Raw genomic sequence first — 20846 nt, 5'->3', positions numbered from 1 at the left:
CATAACAAATAAGCCAATCCTCTCTCTCTCATTTCTCACATATTCTTGAAGGAGAGCTCATTGTTTTGAGATGATGACTGAGGAGTTTAGACCCATTTTTTTAAGCTCATGCATTTGTGTGACTAAATAGTCTTCCTTATGCATGATGTCCATTACAGCAACGAATGACAGTTCTCAGTTTTTTCATATTTTTGATTTGCAGTAACATTTTTACCTAGTTGTTTTTTACAGTAACTCGTTTGAGGTTCCTGTAAACTGTTATTTTTCTGTGGACTTCCTGGAACACTGTAAAGCTCCTATTGTTTGTTTTTTTTGTCTCTGGACTTCCTGGAAGATCCAGATAACACTTGGAGTCACTGCAGTGGAGCTTTGCTTGTGCACATTTCTTTAGATTCTTGTTAAATTATAATTAGCACAAAAGCAAAAAAAAAATAAAAACCTAATTACAAACTGACAAGACACATGCTGCTGGTTAAATGTGTTGTACGTTTATTGTGATTTCAGAAGGCTACATTTAGCCTATGTTAGAGTGACGAAAGGATCTGCAAAAAAAACAGATACATTATATTTAAGTGACTGGTTGTGCAAAATGTGTTACCGAAAGATGGTTAAATGAACATATTTTGCACTTTATCAGCACAGCACAATGTTTCTAAACTCAAGAACCAATCTAACCCCAAACCTTTGCATTTTTAGAGCTTATATTATAGGATTTTGTTTTTTATTGTTGCTTAGATAACACTTAAAAAGCTTTGAGACAAAACCTTCTGAAAGAAGTCAAACTACAATCATTAGATCTAAGAAAAGTCTTTCATTCGATTTAGGTGCGGCCCAAAACAGCTTGGGTGTTACACGATACCAAGACCTTATAATAGCAGGGAAAACCCTGAAAAGTCGATTCTTCTGTCTCACTAAACCTTTAGAACATTGTATAACTGAACCCAGTATGTGATGCCTCTTAAACAATTGTGATTGGATTGCTTCATAACTGCGGTTCCCCACCCCATACTTTATTCCACATCATGTTTTACTGCACGTTTGGACCACAGACTGGCTTCAGTAGTGAAATTATGCAAACTGGCCTTCCAGCTACTTACATCCACATGCATAAGCCACCTCCAGGTACTTGAAAGTGCCGTGACAGGGGTCTCCAAATACTGAGTTGCTTGCTTTGATAATACAGCTGTTTTTCCCATTGCAGCTGTGGAGGCAGAGTGACGTGTTAGTGAGTACAGGCTTGAATGTGCGCTGGAGCTTTCAACTTTAAGTACACGTTGACAAAGACAACTGTACCTGTCAGAAACTGTGCTTGAGAAATGTGAGCAGTCAGTATTTTGGATCTCAGAAGCATGCCGTTTGTAGGTGCATGTGCTCAGGTCGTGGCGTCCATAATCAGCACGGTAAATAGATATAACCTGGCCTTCATCTGGCGAGAAGAGGAGGAAGAGTTGGAAGCAAATACAAAAAATTAGCTTTGAGAGGCGGGTGATCATGACCAAAGACAAAGTTTAATTTTAAGATGACTGCTGAAATATTAGAGAGCTCATGTTTGTAATTTTAATCCACCATGCACACACACAACAATGACGTGATCTTACCACACTGTAGGTATGCCAAAGAGTGCTCGCAGGTCACATGGTGAACTGTCAAAATAACAGCAATCACATTAAACATTGGAAGAAGAAGAGAACAAAGACATACTTTATAGACAAGAGGGGGAATTTGATTTAGCTTACTCTGTTATTTTTATATATACACACACACACACACACACACACACACACACACACACACACACACACACACACACACACACACACACACAGGCAGGCAGGCAGGAAATACGCACACACAAACAGTATAATACGAACATACTGTATATGTCCTGTACAGTGCATAGACTTTTTGCTGTTTTGCTTTAATGTGATGCAGACATGTGACTGACTTGCTGGGAGGCAGGTGTACTTGGTCTGTAGATATTTAAAAGTGCCAGGGCAGGGATCACGTGCTCCTAAGACATCCAGGCTTACTTCACACACTTTTTTTCCATCACACCTGCACAGAGAACATAAAGAGCATGATTCAAGTAGAATCACAAGGACACACAGTGCTGTGACTTGGGCCAATGTGAGGGGCAAGGCAGTTTTAGCAACAAGGCATTTCAAAGTGCTTCACATAAAACATTATAGAGCAGTTAGAAACAAAAACAATTGTTGAAGAGAAAAACAAATGAAACAGACTGATATACAAGAATAAAAGTTACAGTGGAGTGTAAGAAACAAACAATTACTTAAAAAGGCACCATGACAAAGAAAAGTCTTTAGCATTGATTTAAAAGAGCAGAGTTGCAGCAGACCTGCGTTTCGAGACATTAAGAGACTATTTACTTCCTCATTCTCGAAAGAATTAGTCACTGTAGGACGGATAAGGAAGCTGAAGAATACACTCAATACTAAAGCACAGAGGATCTAGTGTACTTCTTCCTGTCTAACACTGAATATGGAAGTAATTGATGGCACTGCAGATGCTTGTAATATTTATTGTAATGCATGTAATACACGTGTTCGAACTATTGTTCTTGTTGTGTGGTTGTATGTTTTTGTTTAGTATTTCAATAGTATCTCATTAGCTGCATTTAGAATACATGTAATGATAAAAAAGCAGTATATTATTCTTCCATGACTGTACATGCAATACCTTTTCTTGAGGATGTCCACTGTGCCCTCTTGAGAGCACTCTGTATTGGCAAGCTGTTCCTGAGGTTTTCCCTCACCGCAGGTCACACTGTCTGCACGTCCATACAGCGCTTCCTTCACACTGATCACTCCGCCATCTGTGATACAGCAAAGAGGAAGAAATTAGAAAATTAGTAAAACTAATATTACTGTTTTTGTCTACTTGCAGCGATCACTTTACCTACCCACTTACCTTTTTCTTGAGAACAAGGTACAGAAAGTTATTTACAAGGACAGTAACACTTAATCACTTTTGATTATGATGCCTAACTACTGATCAACTCATTCTGTTCATCCCGTGACATACATATCAAATTGTTTTCTTCATAATCCAGAAAAGATTCAGCACCTAAACCTTTTTAATACCTTTACACTCAGATTAGTCAAATGATTATAATAAAACAAAACAAAAATGCAATGATCAAACCAGCTCTTTAGTGCTGCCAAAATATGCACTGTTGTGGCTGTATATACGAACATACTGGCATACCACAGCTCAGGCGATGGACAGCGTTGACTTCACAGGTGGTAACTGTCTCCGTGGCAACACCTAAAATCATATGGAAGTATTAGTTTAACACAAAGGCATATACGTAAATATGTGTATTCAAGCATCCAGAGATATTTACCTGGACTTAGAAGCACATAGGTTGCTGCCAGCACTGAAAAAAAGAAACATTAAAAGGACCGCACACATTTATTTACATTGTCTTAATGAGTCAGCCTAAACTAATTGATTAAAAGACTTTTTGTTATTATAGTCATCAGCATACTCACAGAGTATGTTGCTGAGGCCGAGCATGGTTAAGCAGGAACCAGTGAGAATAATAGTGGATTTAGAAACACTTAGTATTTATTCAGTTGGATCTAGGGGAGTCAACGTCTATTGTGCAAAACAAACCTGAAGCTGACTCCAGTGGCTCCGGTTCAGCTGGCTGAAATTTCCAAAATGAGAATACCATGACAATACCATGAGGGACAGCAGACATCCAGTCAAGAGGCCCGAGCATACAGACATGCCAACAGGGAAACTGAGGGAGACTGGGAGCTGATGAGAAGTGCAGCAGTTGTTTAAAATATTGGCCATTCCTACTCTTAGCCATGGCAAAGTAAGAAATAAAAACATTTGGATCAACATGACTGCAACTAAATACAATGAATACTTTATTGTAATGATTGCCATATTCAGGTTACTTATGTATGTGGAACTAACAAAACTAAATATGTATCAATACCTATTTTTTTTCCGCAACTTTTTGTATGCGCATCAGAACACAAACTTGTCTCCTAAAAAGACTTATCAATCTAAATGGCTTGCCTGGTATGTTTTGGAAGAAATGTGTGTGTATAACGGAAACCTTTTTTTCCAGTTCCTTGACACTGAAGAATGATCTGAAGTTTGCATCCAGTGTCCACTTTGTGATTAGGTTTATATTATGGGAATGATCATGATTTACTTAAATATAGGACATAGTCACAGTATATGTGTACAGAAGCATATTACATTCACCATAGATTTTTTTTTAGACATCTTGTCTCGTAATTACGAGATCCTGATCTCGTAATTTTGAGAAAAGACCTTGCAATTACACAAAAATAACTCATAATTTTGGGAAAAGATCACGTAACTAAGTGATCCTGATCTCGTAATTTTGAGATAAGATCCTGTGAGATCATTTTAAACACCCGGAAGGCATCACCATGTGGGCTAGCTAGTTGTCTTTAGACCACGGCTCAGTGATCTGAACTGTAGGCCTACCACCGAGAGGCAACATTAAATTCAGCTGGGTTAAGTTTGCGTAATACTTCTATTCTAACTTTAGAGAGAGCATTAGTTAATGGACGTATCTGTTCAACTGATCCTGCAGAAACACTAATGTCCAACAGATCAGAAGGCTTTCCGCCAGAACAACCTCAAAGTCCTGAGGTGCCTGTGGAAAAACAAACTGATAACAATCCTATCTGTAGTATTTAAAGACATTATATAAATGACTCAAACCCAAATCAAAATAAAAACGCATTGTACGGATGTTGTATTAAGGAAGACAAAGATGAGTAGCTACAAGCTTTTGGTGATGATGTCGGTCCGTACCATAGACCGTTAGTGTTAAATATACAGTCTATGGTCCGTACATCAAAGTTTGTAAAAATGCATTCATCTCAAAATTACAAGATCTTTTTCTCAAAATTACAATATCCTGATCTCGTAATTATGGATTTTATGATGAATGTAATACGCTTGCATACATGTGGCCTAGTTGAGTCTTTTCTTTGTTTTGATTAAGCGTGTTGAAATGATGGTTGAATTGAGTTGCACTGTAAATTGGTTGAATGTGAATTGTTTATCTATGTCGTGCAGCTCACACAGGAAATTTTCAGATGTGGGCTAAATAATAAAAGGCTTAAGGTTCATGGCTTACTGTCACACCGTCATGAGTTACTGGGAATTAAAACAGAGGCATATTGTAAATAAATAGGACCATTTAATATCCAAATCTGTTTCTTCATAATTTCTGACAAAATACTGTGATCTAGTGTTCTGTACGCTATCCATGTATATTATTGTATTAGCATCAGGGCTTAAAACTACAAGACATGACCTGGTATTTTTCTGTCTATATATATTGCCATTTTATGGAGTATATCATCACTACGGAAGAGGATTAGGGCCACTGGTGAAACATTTGTGTGAGTTCTGACTTTATTCTCAGAATTCTGAGAAAAAAGTTAGAACTCACATACATTTTTGTCACCAGTGGCCCTAATCCTCTTCTGTACATCACTGATACTTGGTTTAAGACATGTGATTCAGAAGGACTTGAATATCCAAAGGAGGCTGGCAAAAATTATTTAAAAAAATGTTTGTCTGTCTTACATTTTAAAGCTAAACTGTAACATTGAATAAAATAAAGCACATTTACGATCTGAGTTAATATCAACCAATTATAATGAGCCTGAAGGTGGTAGAAAAACTGTGCAGAGAAATAGAAATGTGTAGGACTTGTTTTGAAAAACGTGAGGCAAGTGGGAGTAGGAAAAGCAACTTCAAGAAAACAAAAAATGTTTTTTTTTCATGATGACTCAAGACAACTGGCAAAAATATTATCCAAAATGGGAAGAAAATGTTCCAGTCAACAATGTTCTGCTGGCACTAACATGTCAGGCAGCAAGACGTGAGAACCTGGGATTCAATGGTTATTCAAATGAAGATCTAGGTACGGCCCGACAGGTTGAGAGATTCATGGCCTAAAAAAAAAACCAAAATGAATTTTTTACTAGCCATGACAGTGATGTGTTTTAAGCTTGTGACTGTGTGTGTGTGTGTGTGTGTGACCATTGCACAATGTTGTCCTAGAGACACCTACTGTAGCAGGAAATACCAGAGAGGCAGTCTTAAGTACTTTGCCAGGTGTTAATATGTCATCAGAAGGTGATCTCTAATTCTAGTTAGGAAACAAACAAAACCACTGTAGCCGAAGGCCCTATACGAGACGATGTTTTGGTGATAATATAATGAATTAGGAAAAACAGCTTCCTTCCAAACAGTGTAAGATGTCAAACAATACAACAAACAACAACAAGGAAGAAGAGAATACACAATAATGATAACCCAAAGACGAACACAGAACCACAATTAATTTGTATGGCCTTCAGTAATCAGAAGGACGCCACTTGGGTCAGGGGCATAACATTGAGAGGCCCCTTACCCTACTTTCAACCCTCCAGGATTACAGTTTGCCATGAATACACACAAACACAATTTGACAAGGAGAAAACAATACCGGCATCGCTGTCTCGGCTGGTAAACACATGTTTAAAAATACATATTAAATGGGACCATTTCTATTTTTTTTTTATAGACCCCTGGTGGCAGTTGGTAGAAGTAACAGACTCAGAGAAAGTACCTGTGAGATCTCAAGTCTTCTGTGAGTCACAAACACCATATACTGGTGTTTGTGACTCAGTTTAGGGTCCAGTCAGATGACTCACTCAATCACTGGCCAACTTTGTGCACTTAAGGGAGTGTAGCACAGTGTGTGTTGCCAGCTGGAGCTGCACTAAATAGCTGTAGAAAACAGATGTATAAATAAGCAGCAGATCAGCCAAATAATATGAAATGCTTCAGCTTCAATGGGGATCTCGTAGTCAAACGTAGTTATGGGGGGAAAAGTACACTCTTATTGCAAAGACGTTATTAGACATTGTTTAGTTATCGCTGTTGTATGATCAATTATAATCAAGAAATCAAATGTATTGATAAAGCTGAGATAGGCATATTAGGATATACATAAATGTATAAAAACTCACTTGTGCCATGATTAAGGTACTGCATTATGGATAGGGTCTTCAACTTTACTAATTAGGCTGTTCAAAGCCAATGTAATTAATAATAAATTATATAAATCAGATATATATCTTCTGATACATGTGTGGGAAACAAGGAAATTGGGAGTACCCTCAATCTACAGACAAACAATGAACTGGCTGGGTCACAAAGACATAGGCACAATTTAGAAAGGAAAGACGAGAAAATGGGGAGTAAGGGTTGAACTAAACATATAAGTGGTTCAAAGCCATGTCTAGATCTAAGAAACATCATGTATGTGTGTGTAAATGTGTTCAACTGACATCGCCCAAAATGCTGTATAAAAAGAAAAAAAGAAATTTCCGTTCAGTTGTCTATACTCAGTTGACTTCAGTTGATCCCTGCCTCACGATCTCACGGTAAGCAAGTAAATAACTTTCCTTTCAGTTTTAAAAGCTTTCAGTTAATTAACAATCAATACGGCATAGTATTATGGTATTTTCACAGTAATACTGTATCAATACACAAAACCACGTATTGATCTTTTATTATATAAATTGGACATTAGAATTTAACTTTTTGGTACTAGAATAAAAACATCAATTGGGTTTTTTGTCAATCCCAGGTTGCAGCAATAACATTTTTGGCGAGATGAACGGACAGGGAAATGTATCTTTTTATCTATTGGAGACATATTTGAAGTTGGAAAAAAGGTAATAAATTGCAACATATTGTGACATGTTTAAAATTGTGATCATATTGTTTTGTGATAATAGTGTATCATGATAATACCGTATCATGATAATATTGTATTATGATAATATCATTTCGTGGGGCCTCTGGTGATTCCCACCCCTATTTTATAAATAGGCCATTAAAGTTTAATGAAATAAGTAAAAGTGAGCCGGCATACCAAGAAAACAAACATAATCCTCGAAGAAATGAGAGGACACATTTAACTCTCATATGTGGCTCAAATCTAGTCAATGAAATATTCCCATGTCTCAAACCCTACTTTCAGCAAATAACTCCACACAAATTCTGTTTAAAAAAAATCTGTAGATTAAAGAGACTTGTAATAAGAGGCAAAAGAAACTGGAAAAAAATCAGTTTATATCAATTTCCCTTACATTTCCTGTGTAGATAAGACAGAAAGATAAGATTAAAAAAACCTAACCTAACCACATTTTCACAGTACAGAATTGATTTTCCCCAAGATGACACCTATACCCAAAAGTCGCCAACAATTAAAAACACAACACCAACTGATAAACAATAAAAATGTACAGTAAGACATGATTGTATCTGTAAAAGTCAAATTTAGCAAATTCATACACTTTGCAACTCTGCTGAGGCATAAGATCAAGAAATTACAGTCATGAAATAGGCACAATTAGAACATAGAACAATAGAACATTCTCTTAAAGTGAAACTGAGAAGTGTAAAGCTGAACTTTGTTGCTATGCTTGCGTTTGAAAGTAGAGAAGTTTGCGGAGGAAATTAAAGGAACCAGGCATTTGCTTGTAGACCCCTTTTGCAGAGTTTTGGGAGACTTCATTATTAACCTGGAAATAAGCACAATCAAAAATCATGTGTGTTTACGTTTAATTTGAAAAGCTCTAAATTGTGAAGGAGATTTAATAGAGCCCTAGCCAATTCTGCCGGTATATCAAGAGAAGCTCACCATCATCAATATTGTGACCAAGTCATGGGTTGCAGCATTTTCATCAAGAATACGGTCTAGTGTCTCGACGTACCAGGAGCCTGACTGGGTGTCTCTCCAAGAAACATAACCTGTGTTGGTCACATTAGGCATTAGGAAGACATACATAGCACATAGTCAAGTTCATCTCAAAATAAACACAGATGTGTATATGCACACACACACACACACACACACACACACACACACACACACACACACACACACACACACACACACACACACACACACACACACACCAGGAAAAGTAGAGTAGGACACCAGAATGTCACTCGGGGTGGGCAGCGTGGCTCTGGCGTCTGGTTCATCAGATGTGCTCAGAGAGTCGCTGCTGGAGGACATCGGAATGGCATCCGTCTGATCATCTGCTCCACCGATGGATGGTTCAACCTCGTCAGGGGACACCTCAAAGCCTGTGTCTTTTTCACCTCAAGGATAAAAACAAATGTTTCCCTATGAGGCCACTTTAATTCAGGGATTATGGATTTTACACGTGCTTCTTTACTTTGAGTCATTCAACAGTACACTCAATGTTAGCTACCTCCGCCGCAGGCCTGGATGAAGAAAAGTTTGGGCTTGCCCTGTAAAGATGGACAATAATGGCCATTGAGGTAGTTTGTGATGTGCTGAACTGGGACATGCAGTCCGTCCACACCATACACGGCACCAGGAAACCGGTTGTGATTCACCTATAAACATAAATGATGGAGAGTAACTGTAGAGCAACTTGAGTCGTACATCAAGAAAGAATGGGGAAGAATTCCACCTACAAAGCTTCAATATCATCATGCAACAACATCAACTTTGAAACATTGACTGGATCTGAATTTGAGCAGGTCGGAGAGAAACGTGACTAACAGGACATGACTTACCTCAGTCCCATGGGAAAGAATGATAACCACACAGCAGTCATATTGTGAATGGTCTTTCTTAGATAAAGCTGACAATCCATGTTTGATTTGCTGAAATGAAGAAACAGCTGTAAGCTTTACGACCAAGATTGCAACGTTTTACATGTGGTGGAAGGTGCTGCAGAAGAAATGACTCTTACTTTTTGTTTCAGGTTAGTCTTCACTTCCACAATAAAGTTGAGTGCCTTGAATCTTCTCTCCAGCTTGTCACAGTCTATGTTGGACCCGTTGCGATTGTTCAGGTCGCTCTTAGGTTCAAACTCTACGTTGTTTATAATGAGGCAATGTCCACATGGGCTGGCATCCATTTTATAGCTCTGACACACACACGCACACACGTGCACACATACATACATACATACACACACACATGCACACACACACACATGCACACACAAAGCAGAGAAAGATGCATGATGTAAATATATAATCTGAGCTTGCATCTACAACATCTTTTGTCTTTCTGTTGGTTGTAAGGTGGATGATCAATAAATGATGCTTACCTGAATACTATCCCGTCGAGTTCTGCCTTGTGGCCTTGGTCTTAAGTAATCCCTTTCAGGTGCTGTGACATAAGCATAAATATGTGTTAAGCATCAAGAAACCTCCCAGACTGTTACCAGCATGTAAATTAATCACATATCTTACATGGACTGGGAGTAGTACTGGGTCTCTGTATTGGGTAGACAGGAACATCATCTTTTCTTTGCTTATCAATATCCATTGGAGGGGCTATAAACAAAGAGCACATATATGAGCCACCTTAGTGTTATACTATTTAAACCAGAGTTACAAATTATTGGAAGAATGTGCCTACAACGTCTTGTCCCCCCCCAAGACAGTTATACTAGTTAATTATAAAATCACACACTTACAAATTGGGAGAGGCTGGACAACAGGGCGGACAACCGGAGTGGGTGTTACAGGCTGTATCTGAACTGTGGGAGCTCCATTCTGAAGAAGCTCCGCCAGGCGGTGCTGATCTGTCTCCTGAAGGCACTCCAGAAATAATGGAAAGGCCCGACTACCACGGGTCTCCAAGTCCCGGACTAACTGTCTTGCCTGGTCACGTCTGGTCCCAGAACTCTGAAAGACACAGTTCCAGATGTGTACCAGCATAACATTACCTTGAATGCAATATGCACTAATGCAATAATTAACCTAAGAACTTGATGCAGTAATATAACGTTACACACGCTGTCTTACCTTTATCTCATCGATCATGTCTTGGGTAAAAACTCCCTTTTCAAGAAGTCCATCATAGAGTTTCGATGGGTCCAAATCTCTCACAAGACTGACCCTATTGCGCTGAAGAATCTTCTTGTGGCTTTCCTCCATTCTCCATTCACTAATAACAACCTACGTGAGGGCAGTGAGACAGAGAAGTATCATAAAAGCTTACAGAAACATCCGGTATTCTAAAAAAGTGCACAATAATCTCGTTCGTGAGAGGGAAATGCCTTGTTCCTTTACTAGAAATGTTTCGTTTCTCTTGCAGTAGACATTTCCTTGTTTACATTACCCTTGTATGTGATTGGTCCACTGAGAGAAAACGAAAGAGAAAAAATGGGGTGCGTTTGATTAGATTTACCGCGCGCCGCTGCCACACGGCCTCTTTACTACAACACATTCACACTCAAAATGGCGTCACGACTAGTAATAAACCAAGCATACACAAACGAAGCATAGGATGTCACTAAATACTCAATCTCCCAAAATGAATTTCGATGCTGAGCGCCTCCCCCTTCCACTCCTGGCTGCTTCGCAGCAGCAGGTTGTGAGCTCTCCCAGTGGGATGCTGCTGAGCACACCCTGTGCTATTTTATGCAGTCTATGGTGTTAACAAGCAGCTGAAGAACATTAAAACCTTCACCAAATATGTGGCGTAGTACCGGTTGACTGCATCTGCTTGAGGTAAATAGAGCTGTTGCGTTGAAATAGCTAGCTAGCCTCTGTATCAACGCAACTAATCCTAATGGGAAAAAAACCTTTTATCCTCGAAGAATAACGTCTATGTCACAGCCCAGTGACATGTCAGCAGGAGTATTATTTTAATACCTGTTGCTTTATTAGGTAGCTAGCTGACATGTATTAAATAGCTTGCCTATAGCTTATGTAGTTAGCATGCTATATAATGCCATTTTCATTTAGCTAACGTTACCCGGTTGCTTTCTTCATATTTCATCATTCACGTTACGTTATGCTAACGTCAGTATGGAGGGAACGCTGTTTCAGATTTGCAAGTCAGCTAAAAGCTGTGTCATTTTTTCAGGTCCTCAGAATAAATCCACCTTATAATTGTGATGGTGATACTTCTTTTGATGTGTTAAAGGTTGCTGTGATGGCAGGGTCAAAGATGTCTGTGCCACTTGCTGTAGTGTTGGTGCTCTCAGTGCTGCTGACTGGGGCAACCCATGCTGGGCCTGAGATGGATCCATACAAAATCTTAGGAGTAACCAGGAGTGCAAGCCAGGCTGAGATAAAGAAGGTCTATAAGCGTCTTGCAAAAGAATGGTAAATATTTTCAAAGAACACTAACTTGCTTTAATGAACCTCATTCTTAACTAATACACATCTTCTTCTCAAGGCATCCAGACAAAAACAAAAATCCAGGTGCCGAGGACATGTTCATCAAGATTACCAAATCTTATGAGGTTAGTCATTTTTCCAAATAGAAGTTATCAATGCATTGTGCAGCTGGTGCATATCATTGGGTATGTGTTGAAACTGCAAAGATTTATTGATTAGTTGTCAACTATTTAATGAATCGCCTACTATTTTCATAATGATTAATCGGTTTGGGTATTTTTTGATGAAAACAAGTAAAAAATTATCTTAGACCCAGCTTCTTAAATGTCAATATTTTCAAGTTTTTTCACTCCTCTAAGAAAGCAAACTAATTGAGTTAATCAACATTTTTCACAATTTTCTGACATACAACCAATCAATTAATTGAGAAAATAATCAACAGATTTTTCAACAATGAAAATAATCTTTGCAGCCCTAGTATGTGTATTTAAGCTTTGATAAAAAGCCTGTTACACCTGCATAATATGTCTGCCATATTGATATGTGTTCTATCCGATATCTAGATCCTTTCCAGTGAAGACAAACGTGCCAATTATGATCGTTACGGGCAGACTGATGACACCCAGCCATACGGCTACGGTCCGCGCCAGGACACCTTTAACTTCGATGAGTCCTTCTACAACTTTCCCTTCAACAGCAAGACCCAAAGGGACTTTGCTGACAGCAAGTACACGTTGCACTTCAAGCAGTATGTTAATGACGTGGTGCCTGACAGCTCCAAGAGACCATACCTGATAAAGATCACCTCTGACTGGTGCTTCAGCTGCATCCACATTGAGCCTGTATGGAAAGAGGTGGTGGAAGAGATGGAGACTCTAGGTTTGGCATTAACCTATAAATAATCCATAATTATCCAGCAGCTGCTGCCTGTGAAATTGCATACAGCGAGTTGAAAAGGTTGATTTGTGTGGACATCCTGTCTTTGCAGGTGTCGGGATAGGTGTGGTGGATGTTGGCAATGAGAGACGATTAGCAAATCACCTCGGTGCTCATCGCACCCCATCAATACTCGGAGTCCTAAATGGCAAAGTGACGTTTTTCCATTACGCTGTAGCAAAGGAGCACCTGAGACAGTTTGTAGAAGACCTTCTTCCTCAAAGACTTGTGGAATGGGTAAGTGATTAAATCTGTGTATGGAGTATATTACAGGGTGGATGACTAAAATATTGCTTTAAATGTAAAATGCCGGTGAACAGATTGCTAATAGATATACGGTAGATATATTCAAAATGAATTAATCATTGTGTATTTTCTATACTTTAAGGTCACCGACAAGAATGACCGACACTTCTTGAACAGCTGGCATGAGCTCAACAAGCCACATGTGCTTCTGTTTGACCAAGTGCCTGTCGTTCCTCTGCTTTACAAAGTAGGCTCTTGTCTTGCAGGGTTTTTTATGTGAAATGTATCTCAGGTGCCACTGATAGTAATTACATCACTGACACAAACATGCCAATCATTTATCTCTGCATCTCCATAGCTGGCAGCTTTTGCTTATAAGGACTACTTGCAGTTTGGCTATGTGGACCAGGGCCTTTCAGAGACGGCTAAGCTCCAGAAACAGTTCAATATTAACACTTACGCTCCAACTATGTTGATCTTCAAAGAGAGCATTGACAAGCCTGCTGACATTATACAGGTAAATCACAGTAGCAGGGAGCTATTACTCACTGTTATCTGATACAATGAACTCCTTGTCCACTGAAATGTCACCTTACACTTTTTTTTCTACACTGTTATGTTTGTTCTAGGCTAAAGGAATGAAAAAGCAAATTATTGATGAGTTCATGTCAAACAACAAATTCCTCCTTGTGCCGCGGCTGGTCAATCAGAAGCTCTTTGATGAGCTCTGTCCTGTCAAACAGTTCCATAGACGCAGAAAGTAAGAGAACCAAACATATTTCTTTTTTTAACATCTGTAAATAAGTCAGAGGCAATTAAAATATTATGTTTTGTTGGAAATTCCACATTTAAGGCATGTAGTTTGCATTTACTAAGTTACTGTTTTGTCTTTCCTCCCCTAAGATACTGTGTCCTGCTGATGACAGGTGACGACGAGTCCTTTTCTCTTGGGAACCAGGCGTTCCTTTCATTTGCCTCCACCAATACCAAGGAAGTTGTGAGATTTGCTTATGTGTACCAACGGCTGCAGCAACCTCTTTGTGACACTCTCATGCAGAACAAAGACAGTGGACCGCCACCAGCACAGGTACACTTACATACATGTCAAACACTACAACTGTCAATTCAACCATGAAGCTAAAGCACAAATGGGGATTTAAGAATTGGTATCGCCTTAGGATATGGAATGTATGACACTACCTCAGCATATTTGTTTTAATAATCAGTGGAGTAATGTATTGGTGCAAGGACTTGAGAATGTTTTTCCTCATAAGTAGTGTGTTATTCAAGATTCACAGTAGCGGACTGAGTGCTGTTTTTACTCAGGTGGTGATCCTGGAGAGGCGTAACGCTGCAGGGAAGGCCTTGTTTAAGCCAGTGACCACCTGGAATGGCAGTGAGGAAGACAAGCAGTGTCTTCTGGAGGAGCTGGAGCGACTTCAGAAAGACCCGTCCATCCTCGTCCATGACGCCATGCTGCCCGAACTTAACAACGAGTTTGCCTCTGTAAGTTCTCAAATAGTGGGTTTGAACAATGCTCATCAGTGTTAAACATCAACCATCAGACCTGTTACTAAATGTAATAATCGCACCCTATAGATGTTTGTAATCCGATGGATCTATGCATCTTACGATTACCTCTCTGAAGTCATCGACGATATTCTGCATAACAACTGGTAGGTACAAGTCTTTCGTTTCATTTCAGATTCACTTAAGCCATTTCATGTATATGTAAAAATGTAATGGTGGAATGTTTCTGAAGTTTTAACATTACACTACAATAATAAGTAACTATAAATACTGTAAATACAGTGTGTCTAGTTGCACTAAGACATCTGCGATGATTTGCAGGCGTGAGATGATGCCTCTCCTGTCTCTCATCTTCTCTGCCTTGTTCATCTTGTTTGGAACTGTGGTCATCCAGGCCTTCAGGTCGGTTGCTTAACCCGTACATCTTAGAGCATCAAAACTGTAACTATAGCACCATCAGACAATCCTGGGATTAGTGTAAAGGATACAGGATAGAGGATAGTTACTAGAGGATAGCGAAAGCTAAGGTCAAGCCAAAGAACACAAAGTAATACTGCCATTCATTTTTTACTCTTCTGCGTCTGCGTATCCCTTTTAGGGAAAACCTTTTTTCCGTGTGTTTTCAGTGACTCAAGTGAAGATAAGCCGACTAAACCAAAGGCAAAAGATGGAACAAAAGCAGAGAATGGGTCACCCGGGAACAATAGTGCTTCAAGGCAAGACTACCTTTTTTATAGTTTCCATATTAAAGTTTCATCAAGTGCAGGATTCATCATCATGTTGTTAAACCTTTTTTTTTTCTTTTTTTTCTGTTGATTGTAGTCGGCCTCCCAAGAAGAATTTTGTGGAGGTGACGGAGCTGACAGATATCACTTACATGAGCAACCTGGTGAAGCTGAGGCCGGGACACATTAACATAGTGCTGGTGCTCACTGACGCCTCCAAGAACATCCTCCTTAGCAAGTTTGCCAAAGAGGTGTACTCCTTCACTGGGTAAGCTAAAGATTTCCTTTTCCTTGTGTGGGGCAAATTCCATTCCAAAGTCCATCATGTTTTGTTTTTAAAACATTCTTGTTTCGTATAAAGCGAACCTGTTTATAGATACTTCATCACATTCATTCTTTCAACACTCTCCTAGGAGCTTGACGCTGCATTTCTCCTTCCTGAATATTGACAAGCACGGCGAGTGGATGAACACACTGCTGGAATATGCCCAGGACGCCATGCAGATCGTTGCGGACGAAGGTAATGCGGGAAACCATGAGATGGACTACACCGGCTACGTGCTGGCTCTTAACGGGCACAAAAAGTACCTTTGTCTGTTCAAGCCCGTCTACACCGGGGAAGACCTTGACAGTAAGTCATCTGAGGATGAAGGTGGCACTTCAGGGGGGAGGTCGAGGTCCAGTTCACGTGACGACCACCCGCCGCGCAGATCCAACCGTTCCCGCAGCTTATCCACCCTGCAGATCCACCACAAACTGGACCGTCTAGGGTTGTGGATGGAAAGGCTCATGGAAGGCACTTTGCCTCGCTACTACATCCCGACATGGCCAGGACTTGACAAAATCACCCCCAGTAAATAGATTGAGGTGTTTTCTGCTGAAGTTAGGCTATAGATATCTTTTCTTTTTTCTTTTTTTTTATTGAGACCACTATTACAGAAAACAGATGCACAGAAGTTGGGTCAGTATAACAAACTTGGCTTTAGTGCAACTATTGTGGGACAGGTCCATTAGTGCACCCCTCTTACAATCATTGCATGCTGTTGTCAAATATTGGTAGTCATATTTTATTCAAGCTAATGCTGCTGCTGTTACAGCCTTGTTAACAGAAAGAAAAATCACTGTGGCCACCTGGCCTTCAGTAATAAATACTGTGAATGGAGATGCATGTCTTTTAACACTAAAATGTCTTGCGTTGTTATGCATCTCAGCCCATTGTCTTTCAGTGATGGATGACCTCCTGAATGCTGACTTGCTTGTGCAGTGTTGCACACTGCTGTAATGACAAAGCCTTGGTCTATTTAATAACAGTTAGCCAGTAGCTTTATGTAGCAATATCATTTTCTGAATGTTTCCCAAATGGCCCCGATTGACTGATACATTATCATTTTGTCACCTTGAATTATGTAGACATGAAAGTGAAGTCAAACTTCCTGTGTGCTCGCTTGGTTTATCAATTTGTTTTGTCAACATTGAGTGTAAAAACTGTCATGGATATCATTTTGTGGGTACATTGTGGTGTATATATTGTACATAATCATGTTATCTATGGGATCTGTATTTTAAAGAGTATGTATCTTGAAAAGATAAGGTGAATGTTTTACATGGATGTATCAAAATGCTGTAGTTATGTTTTTATTTTCTAGATTTTATTAAGATTTTCTTTTACAAGTTATTGTAAAAGATGATGTCAGATGTTTCAGTTGGTCTACAGTTGTCCATCTATCCTCTTGGTGGTTGTAATAAAATGCTTTATGTTTATTAATTACGTTGTTTGTATTATGTTTATGCCTTTCTTACAAGCTTATGGTTTTTATCATTTGACAAGAAATAACGCCAAGCCATGCATCTTTGGTGTTAGTGGGTGGACATTACATCCAGCAAGGTTTAGATCATGGGAGCCCTGGATAATCTCAGCTCCCTAAATCTAACTAAAATAACAATTATTATTTAGATAAGACTTAATCAAGACAAATGAGTGAGCCAAATTTCTCTTTTCCACAAATCCCTGTCTTCTCCAAATAACCATCACCATCATAATTGGGACTAGTGTAGGGTGTGTTTCTCATGGTGTTTCATGTTCTACCTCATACTTACTGGAAATTTTAGATCCTGGATAGTCCTCTAAATCCCATTGAATGTAACGGAATGAAAATCATCTTCCATGGGATGTCATACGCTTTTTTTCTACATCAAAGAACACAGCGGCTACTTTTTCTTTGTTAACTTCCTATATTATCCTCTATACATAACACTGGAAAGTACCCCTTTCTTTCCTGAATCCACCTTGTCACCTTACATGATCCTGTTTCTCTGAATAACGCTGTACATACTGTTTCATTTACCAATCGTTCAACTTTCCTTAACACAAGAATTAACCATTAGTTTAGCTTTTTCTTTATTTATTACTGCCATTTCCTTTCCATTTGTTAGCAGAAGATAACCGCTCTTTGTCTCTCTCTCTCTCTGTCCCCTTTCATCTTTCTAATCATCCCAATTGTCACAAATTTGAAGCCCTAACCTCTGCTGTTGCATTAATTATTCCTGCTGTAAAGGTCATCTTACTGGATTTCGATGTGGATATTTGCCATGGCTTTTCTTATCTGCTAGTCTGAACAACTCATGTGTTGGTCATTGCTGCAGTGATAGGCTAAAGTTGTATTCACTCCACAACCTTCCAATAAACATGTCGTCTTTTGCGCATAACTGGTTCAATTTTAAACAAAAATTCACATCCATTGGACACAGAGTTTCAGCCTCTCCCCTCTGTAGAACAACCCCTAGGTGTAGAACAACAAGACGCAGAAACAGTTCTGTCCCTGCAGCCATTACACAGGAGTGAGTCATAGCAATTTGCACCGGTGTTTATTTATTGTTGCTTTTATTTACAGTATGTATTTCTTTATTATATTTAACTTTTATGTACACTACCGGTCAAAAGTTTGGGGTCACTCACAAATTTCCATTGCACTCCATTATAGACAGAATACCAGCTGAGATCAGTTGCATTGTTTTTTTAACCAGGGCAGCAGTTTTCAGATTACATTATGTGCTGACATAATTGCAAAAGAGTTCGCCAATGTTTTTCTAGTTAGTTTTTTTAAATGATATGAGATTAGTAAACAGAATGTGCCTTTGGAACATTGGGTGAATGGTTGCTGATAATGGGCAATGTAGATATTGCATTAAAGATCAGCCACCCACTCAGATCAGCTGGTATTCTGTCTATAATGGAGAGGAATAAAAATGTGTATGTGAACCCAAACTTTTGACCGGTAGTGTATGTTTTCACAACCTAAACACATTTTTACTAATTAATTTAGTTTTTCTTTCTTTGTACTATTTGTATTTAGTTTACATCTATATTTAAGTATAATCTGGACCAGTAAGAACTTTTCTATTTTAATAATGTGTGTTAAAAACTACTGCAAACAAAATCTACCTCTGGTTACAAATAAAGTAACTTGAACTTGATGTTAATTGATAGATTTGTATTACAGTTTTTTTAGTGAACATGTTGTATAATGTTTTTGTATCTCCTACAATGATGTGTTGTAATTCTGCCACAAGAGGGCACCGTTTCATCAGAAGCAGGTTTGTTAATTTTCAAGCAAATGTGGAAGTTTCCCTTAGTTTCTGGTCTATGCATAGGTTATGTCCTCATTTGCAGATTTGATTCCTGTTCCTTTTTATGCTGGTCCAACCCAGGGTACTCAAACACAAGTCGTAGTGGCACGTTAGAAAATATTTCTGCAGTGTCACGTCCAGAAAAGGTTGAAGGTTGTAGAACACACAACGCATTTCTCAAATAAGGGGAGAAGTGAGGTGCAATGTGTCACAGGCAAGTGGTCCCAGTCATGTTTTTATCTAAACTCCATTAGTCAAAACGTTTATATTAACAATGGATCAAATGGCAATGTATATTATGAAATTATAATTAAAAAAAAATATTTAAGATTAAAATTTAAGACAATAAAAAAGGGTAAAAAAAGTTTTTGGGCCAGTTTGTTTTATTAAGAGTTTATATTCTCCTCATAATATGCTAGAATTGAACATCAGTCAAAGAACTGTTGTGTGCATGTATTTTGCCCCACACTGTTTTTTACGGACGGTGCTCAGCAGTTGTGCAACAACAACTATTCTGCCGTCATTCTGCATTATAATACTACCGCTTAAAGCTAACCAGCAATCCTGCACTAATCCTGCACTTTGCATGGGCCTTTGTAGCTTTACTCATTTCCTGAGAAACCGCAAAAGAAAATGGGCATTTCCATCCACTACTGTAATCGGAATATTAGGAGTTGAGAGTATCACAATAAACAGTTGGTGGCACAAATTCCCCAGTCGGGTGCCATTAGACCACTGCAGAAAAAGAGGACGCACTGAGATGATGCAACTAAAAATGAACCAGTCAAATCTCAAACAGTGGAAAACAGTGTTGAAAATGTGATTTAAATATGGCATGTGTATGTTTCATGTATTAATCTGAGAAACATTACTGTCTCCTTATTATCCTACACATAGTGGACTTTTTTGTCTGTTTCTGGTGTACTACTAATTTTGCTTTTATCGATACACTAACTTTTTTCATCTCAGGGGATGGAAATGTACCTACTGTAAACTGCACGTCTTGGCAGGCGTAGCAACAGTAACTAAGGGTGGGGGGGCTTAGTGTACAGTTATGCTTTGTACTGGTCTCGGTCTGTCTCCCTCTGTCTCGCATTCTTGCACTCACTGACCCGTCTGTATTGAACCTATGTTGTAAATACAGCATTTAAGGGCTCCTATGACTATTTACTCAACTGATACAGTAGAGAAATAAGGAGCGGGGACATGCAATAAAGTGAGGAGAGGTCAAAAAGGAATGGAAGTAGATGTCTTCTTGCTGTTTAGAGGAGTTCATATTTGATGGGTTTTCCTTATTGCTGCAGAAATCCTTGGTTACTCTGGACTGAGTCTGTTGTTATGAGGTGTGGTGTTTTTATTGGAGGTAATAGTGGCTTGACAATGTTCAGTGTTTTGCTAAAGGAAAGCCACTCCCTTCCTCTCAGATTATTTGTCCCTCACCAAATTACTTGCCAAACCTTTAACTGTATGTGTGTGAGATATTGTGTGTATCCATGTATGTTCCGCTCCTTGTGTTCAGTTTTAATTACTGGAGCCTCATTGACTGTATCCTGTGTTTGTGTGTGTTTGTGTGTGTTT

The 20846-nt window shown here is 38.9% G+C and overlaps 3 protein-coding genes across 4 annotated transcripts; 1 reads left to right on the top strand and 2 right to left on the bottom strand.

Annotated features, from left to right (window-relative positions):
* Nucleotides 1–480: 480 nt before the first annotated feature.
* On the bottom strand, nt 481–3624 carry LOC116692017 (L-rhamnose-binding lectin SML). Its single transcript, XM_032519986.1, has 9 exons — nt 3513–3624; nt 3365–3397; nt 3226–3285; nt 2698–2833; nt 1946–2055; nt 1599–1643; nt 1294–1426; nt 1098–1201; nt 481–542 (listed from the first exon to the last, which is right to left on the bottom strand). Exons 1-9 carry the CDS (start codon nt 3535–3537, stop codon nt 520–522), a joined length of 669 nt encoding a protein of 222 aa, XP_032375877.1. The 5' UTR covers nt 3538–3624; the 3' UTR covers nt 481–519.
* A 3939-nt stretch (nt 3625–7563) lies between these two features.
* casp9 (caspase 9, apoptosis-related cysteine peptidase) lies at nt 7564–11273 on the bottom strand. 2 transcript variants are annotated; one of them, XM_032519976.1, is made up of 11 exons: nt 11136–11273; nt 10882–11034; nt 10551–10761; nt 10324–10407; nt 10179–10240; nt 9816–9998; nt 9637–9726; nt 9306–9453; nt 9004–9192; nt 8726–8835; nt 7564–8606 (listed from the first exon to the last, which is right to left on the bottom strand). In XM_032519976.1, exons 2-11 carry the CDS (start codon nt 11011–11013, stop codon nt 8502–8504), a joined length of 1314 nt encoding a protein of 437 aa, XP_032375867.1. In that variant the 5' UTR covers nt 11014–11034; nt 11136–11273; the 3' UTR covers nt 7564–8501. The 2 variants fall into 2 exon arrangements, with proteins under 2 accessions (XP_032375867.1, XP_032375868.1); XM_032519977.1 differs by having other exon boundaries at nt 9816–9992; nt 10882–11138.
* A 96-nt stretch (nt 11274–11369) lies between these two features.
* On the top strand, nt 11370–17406 carry dnajc16 (DnaJ (Hsp40) homolog, subfamily C, member 16). Its single transcript, XM_032519965.1, has 15 exons — nt 11370–11589; nt 12008–12189; nt 12263–12329; nt 12768–13083; nt 13193–13377; nt 13529–13633; nt 13745–13903; nt 14016–14146; nt 14290–14473; nt 14713–14892; nt 14986–15062; nt 15238–15318; nt 15543–15632; nt 15739–15909; nt 16055–17406. Exons 2-15 carry the CDS (start codon nt 12017–12019, stop codon nt 16500–16502), a joined length of 2367 nt encoding a protein of 788 aa, XP_032375856.1. The 5' UTR covers nt 11370–11589; nt 12008–12016; the 3' UTR covers nt 16503–17406.
* Nucleotides 17407–20846: the final 3440 nt, after the last annotated feature.

This window comes from Etheostoma spectabile, chromosome 7 (genome assembly GCF_008692095.1).
Source record: "Etheostoma spectabile isolate EspeVRDwgs_2016 chromosome 7, UIUC_Espe_1.0, whole genome shotgun sequence".
Taxonomy (NCBI): domain Eukaryota; kingdom Metazoa; phylum Chordata; class Actinopteri; order Perciformes; family Percidae; genus Etheostoma; species Etheostoma spectabile.
Note: the sequence above shows the minus strand (reverse complement) of the source record. Positions and strands in the feature narration are given on the sequence as shown.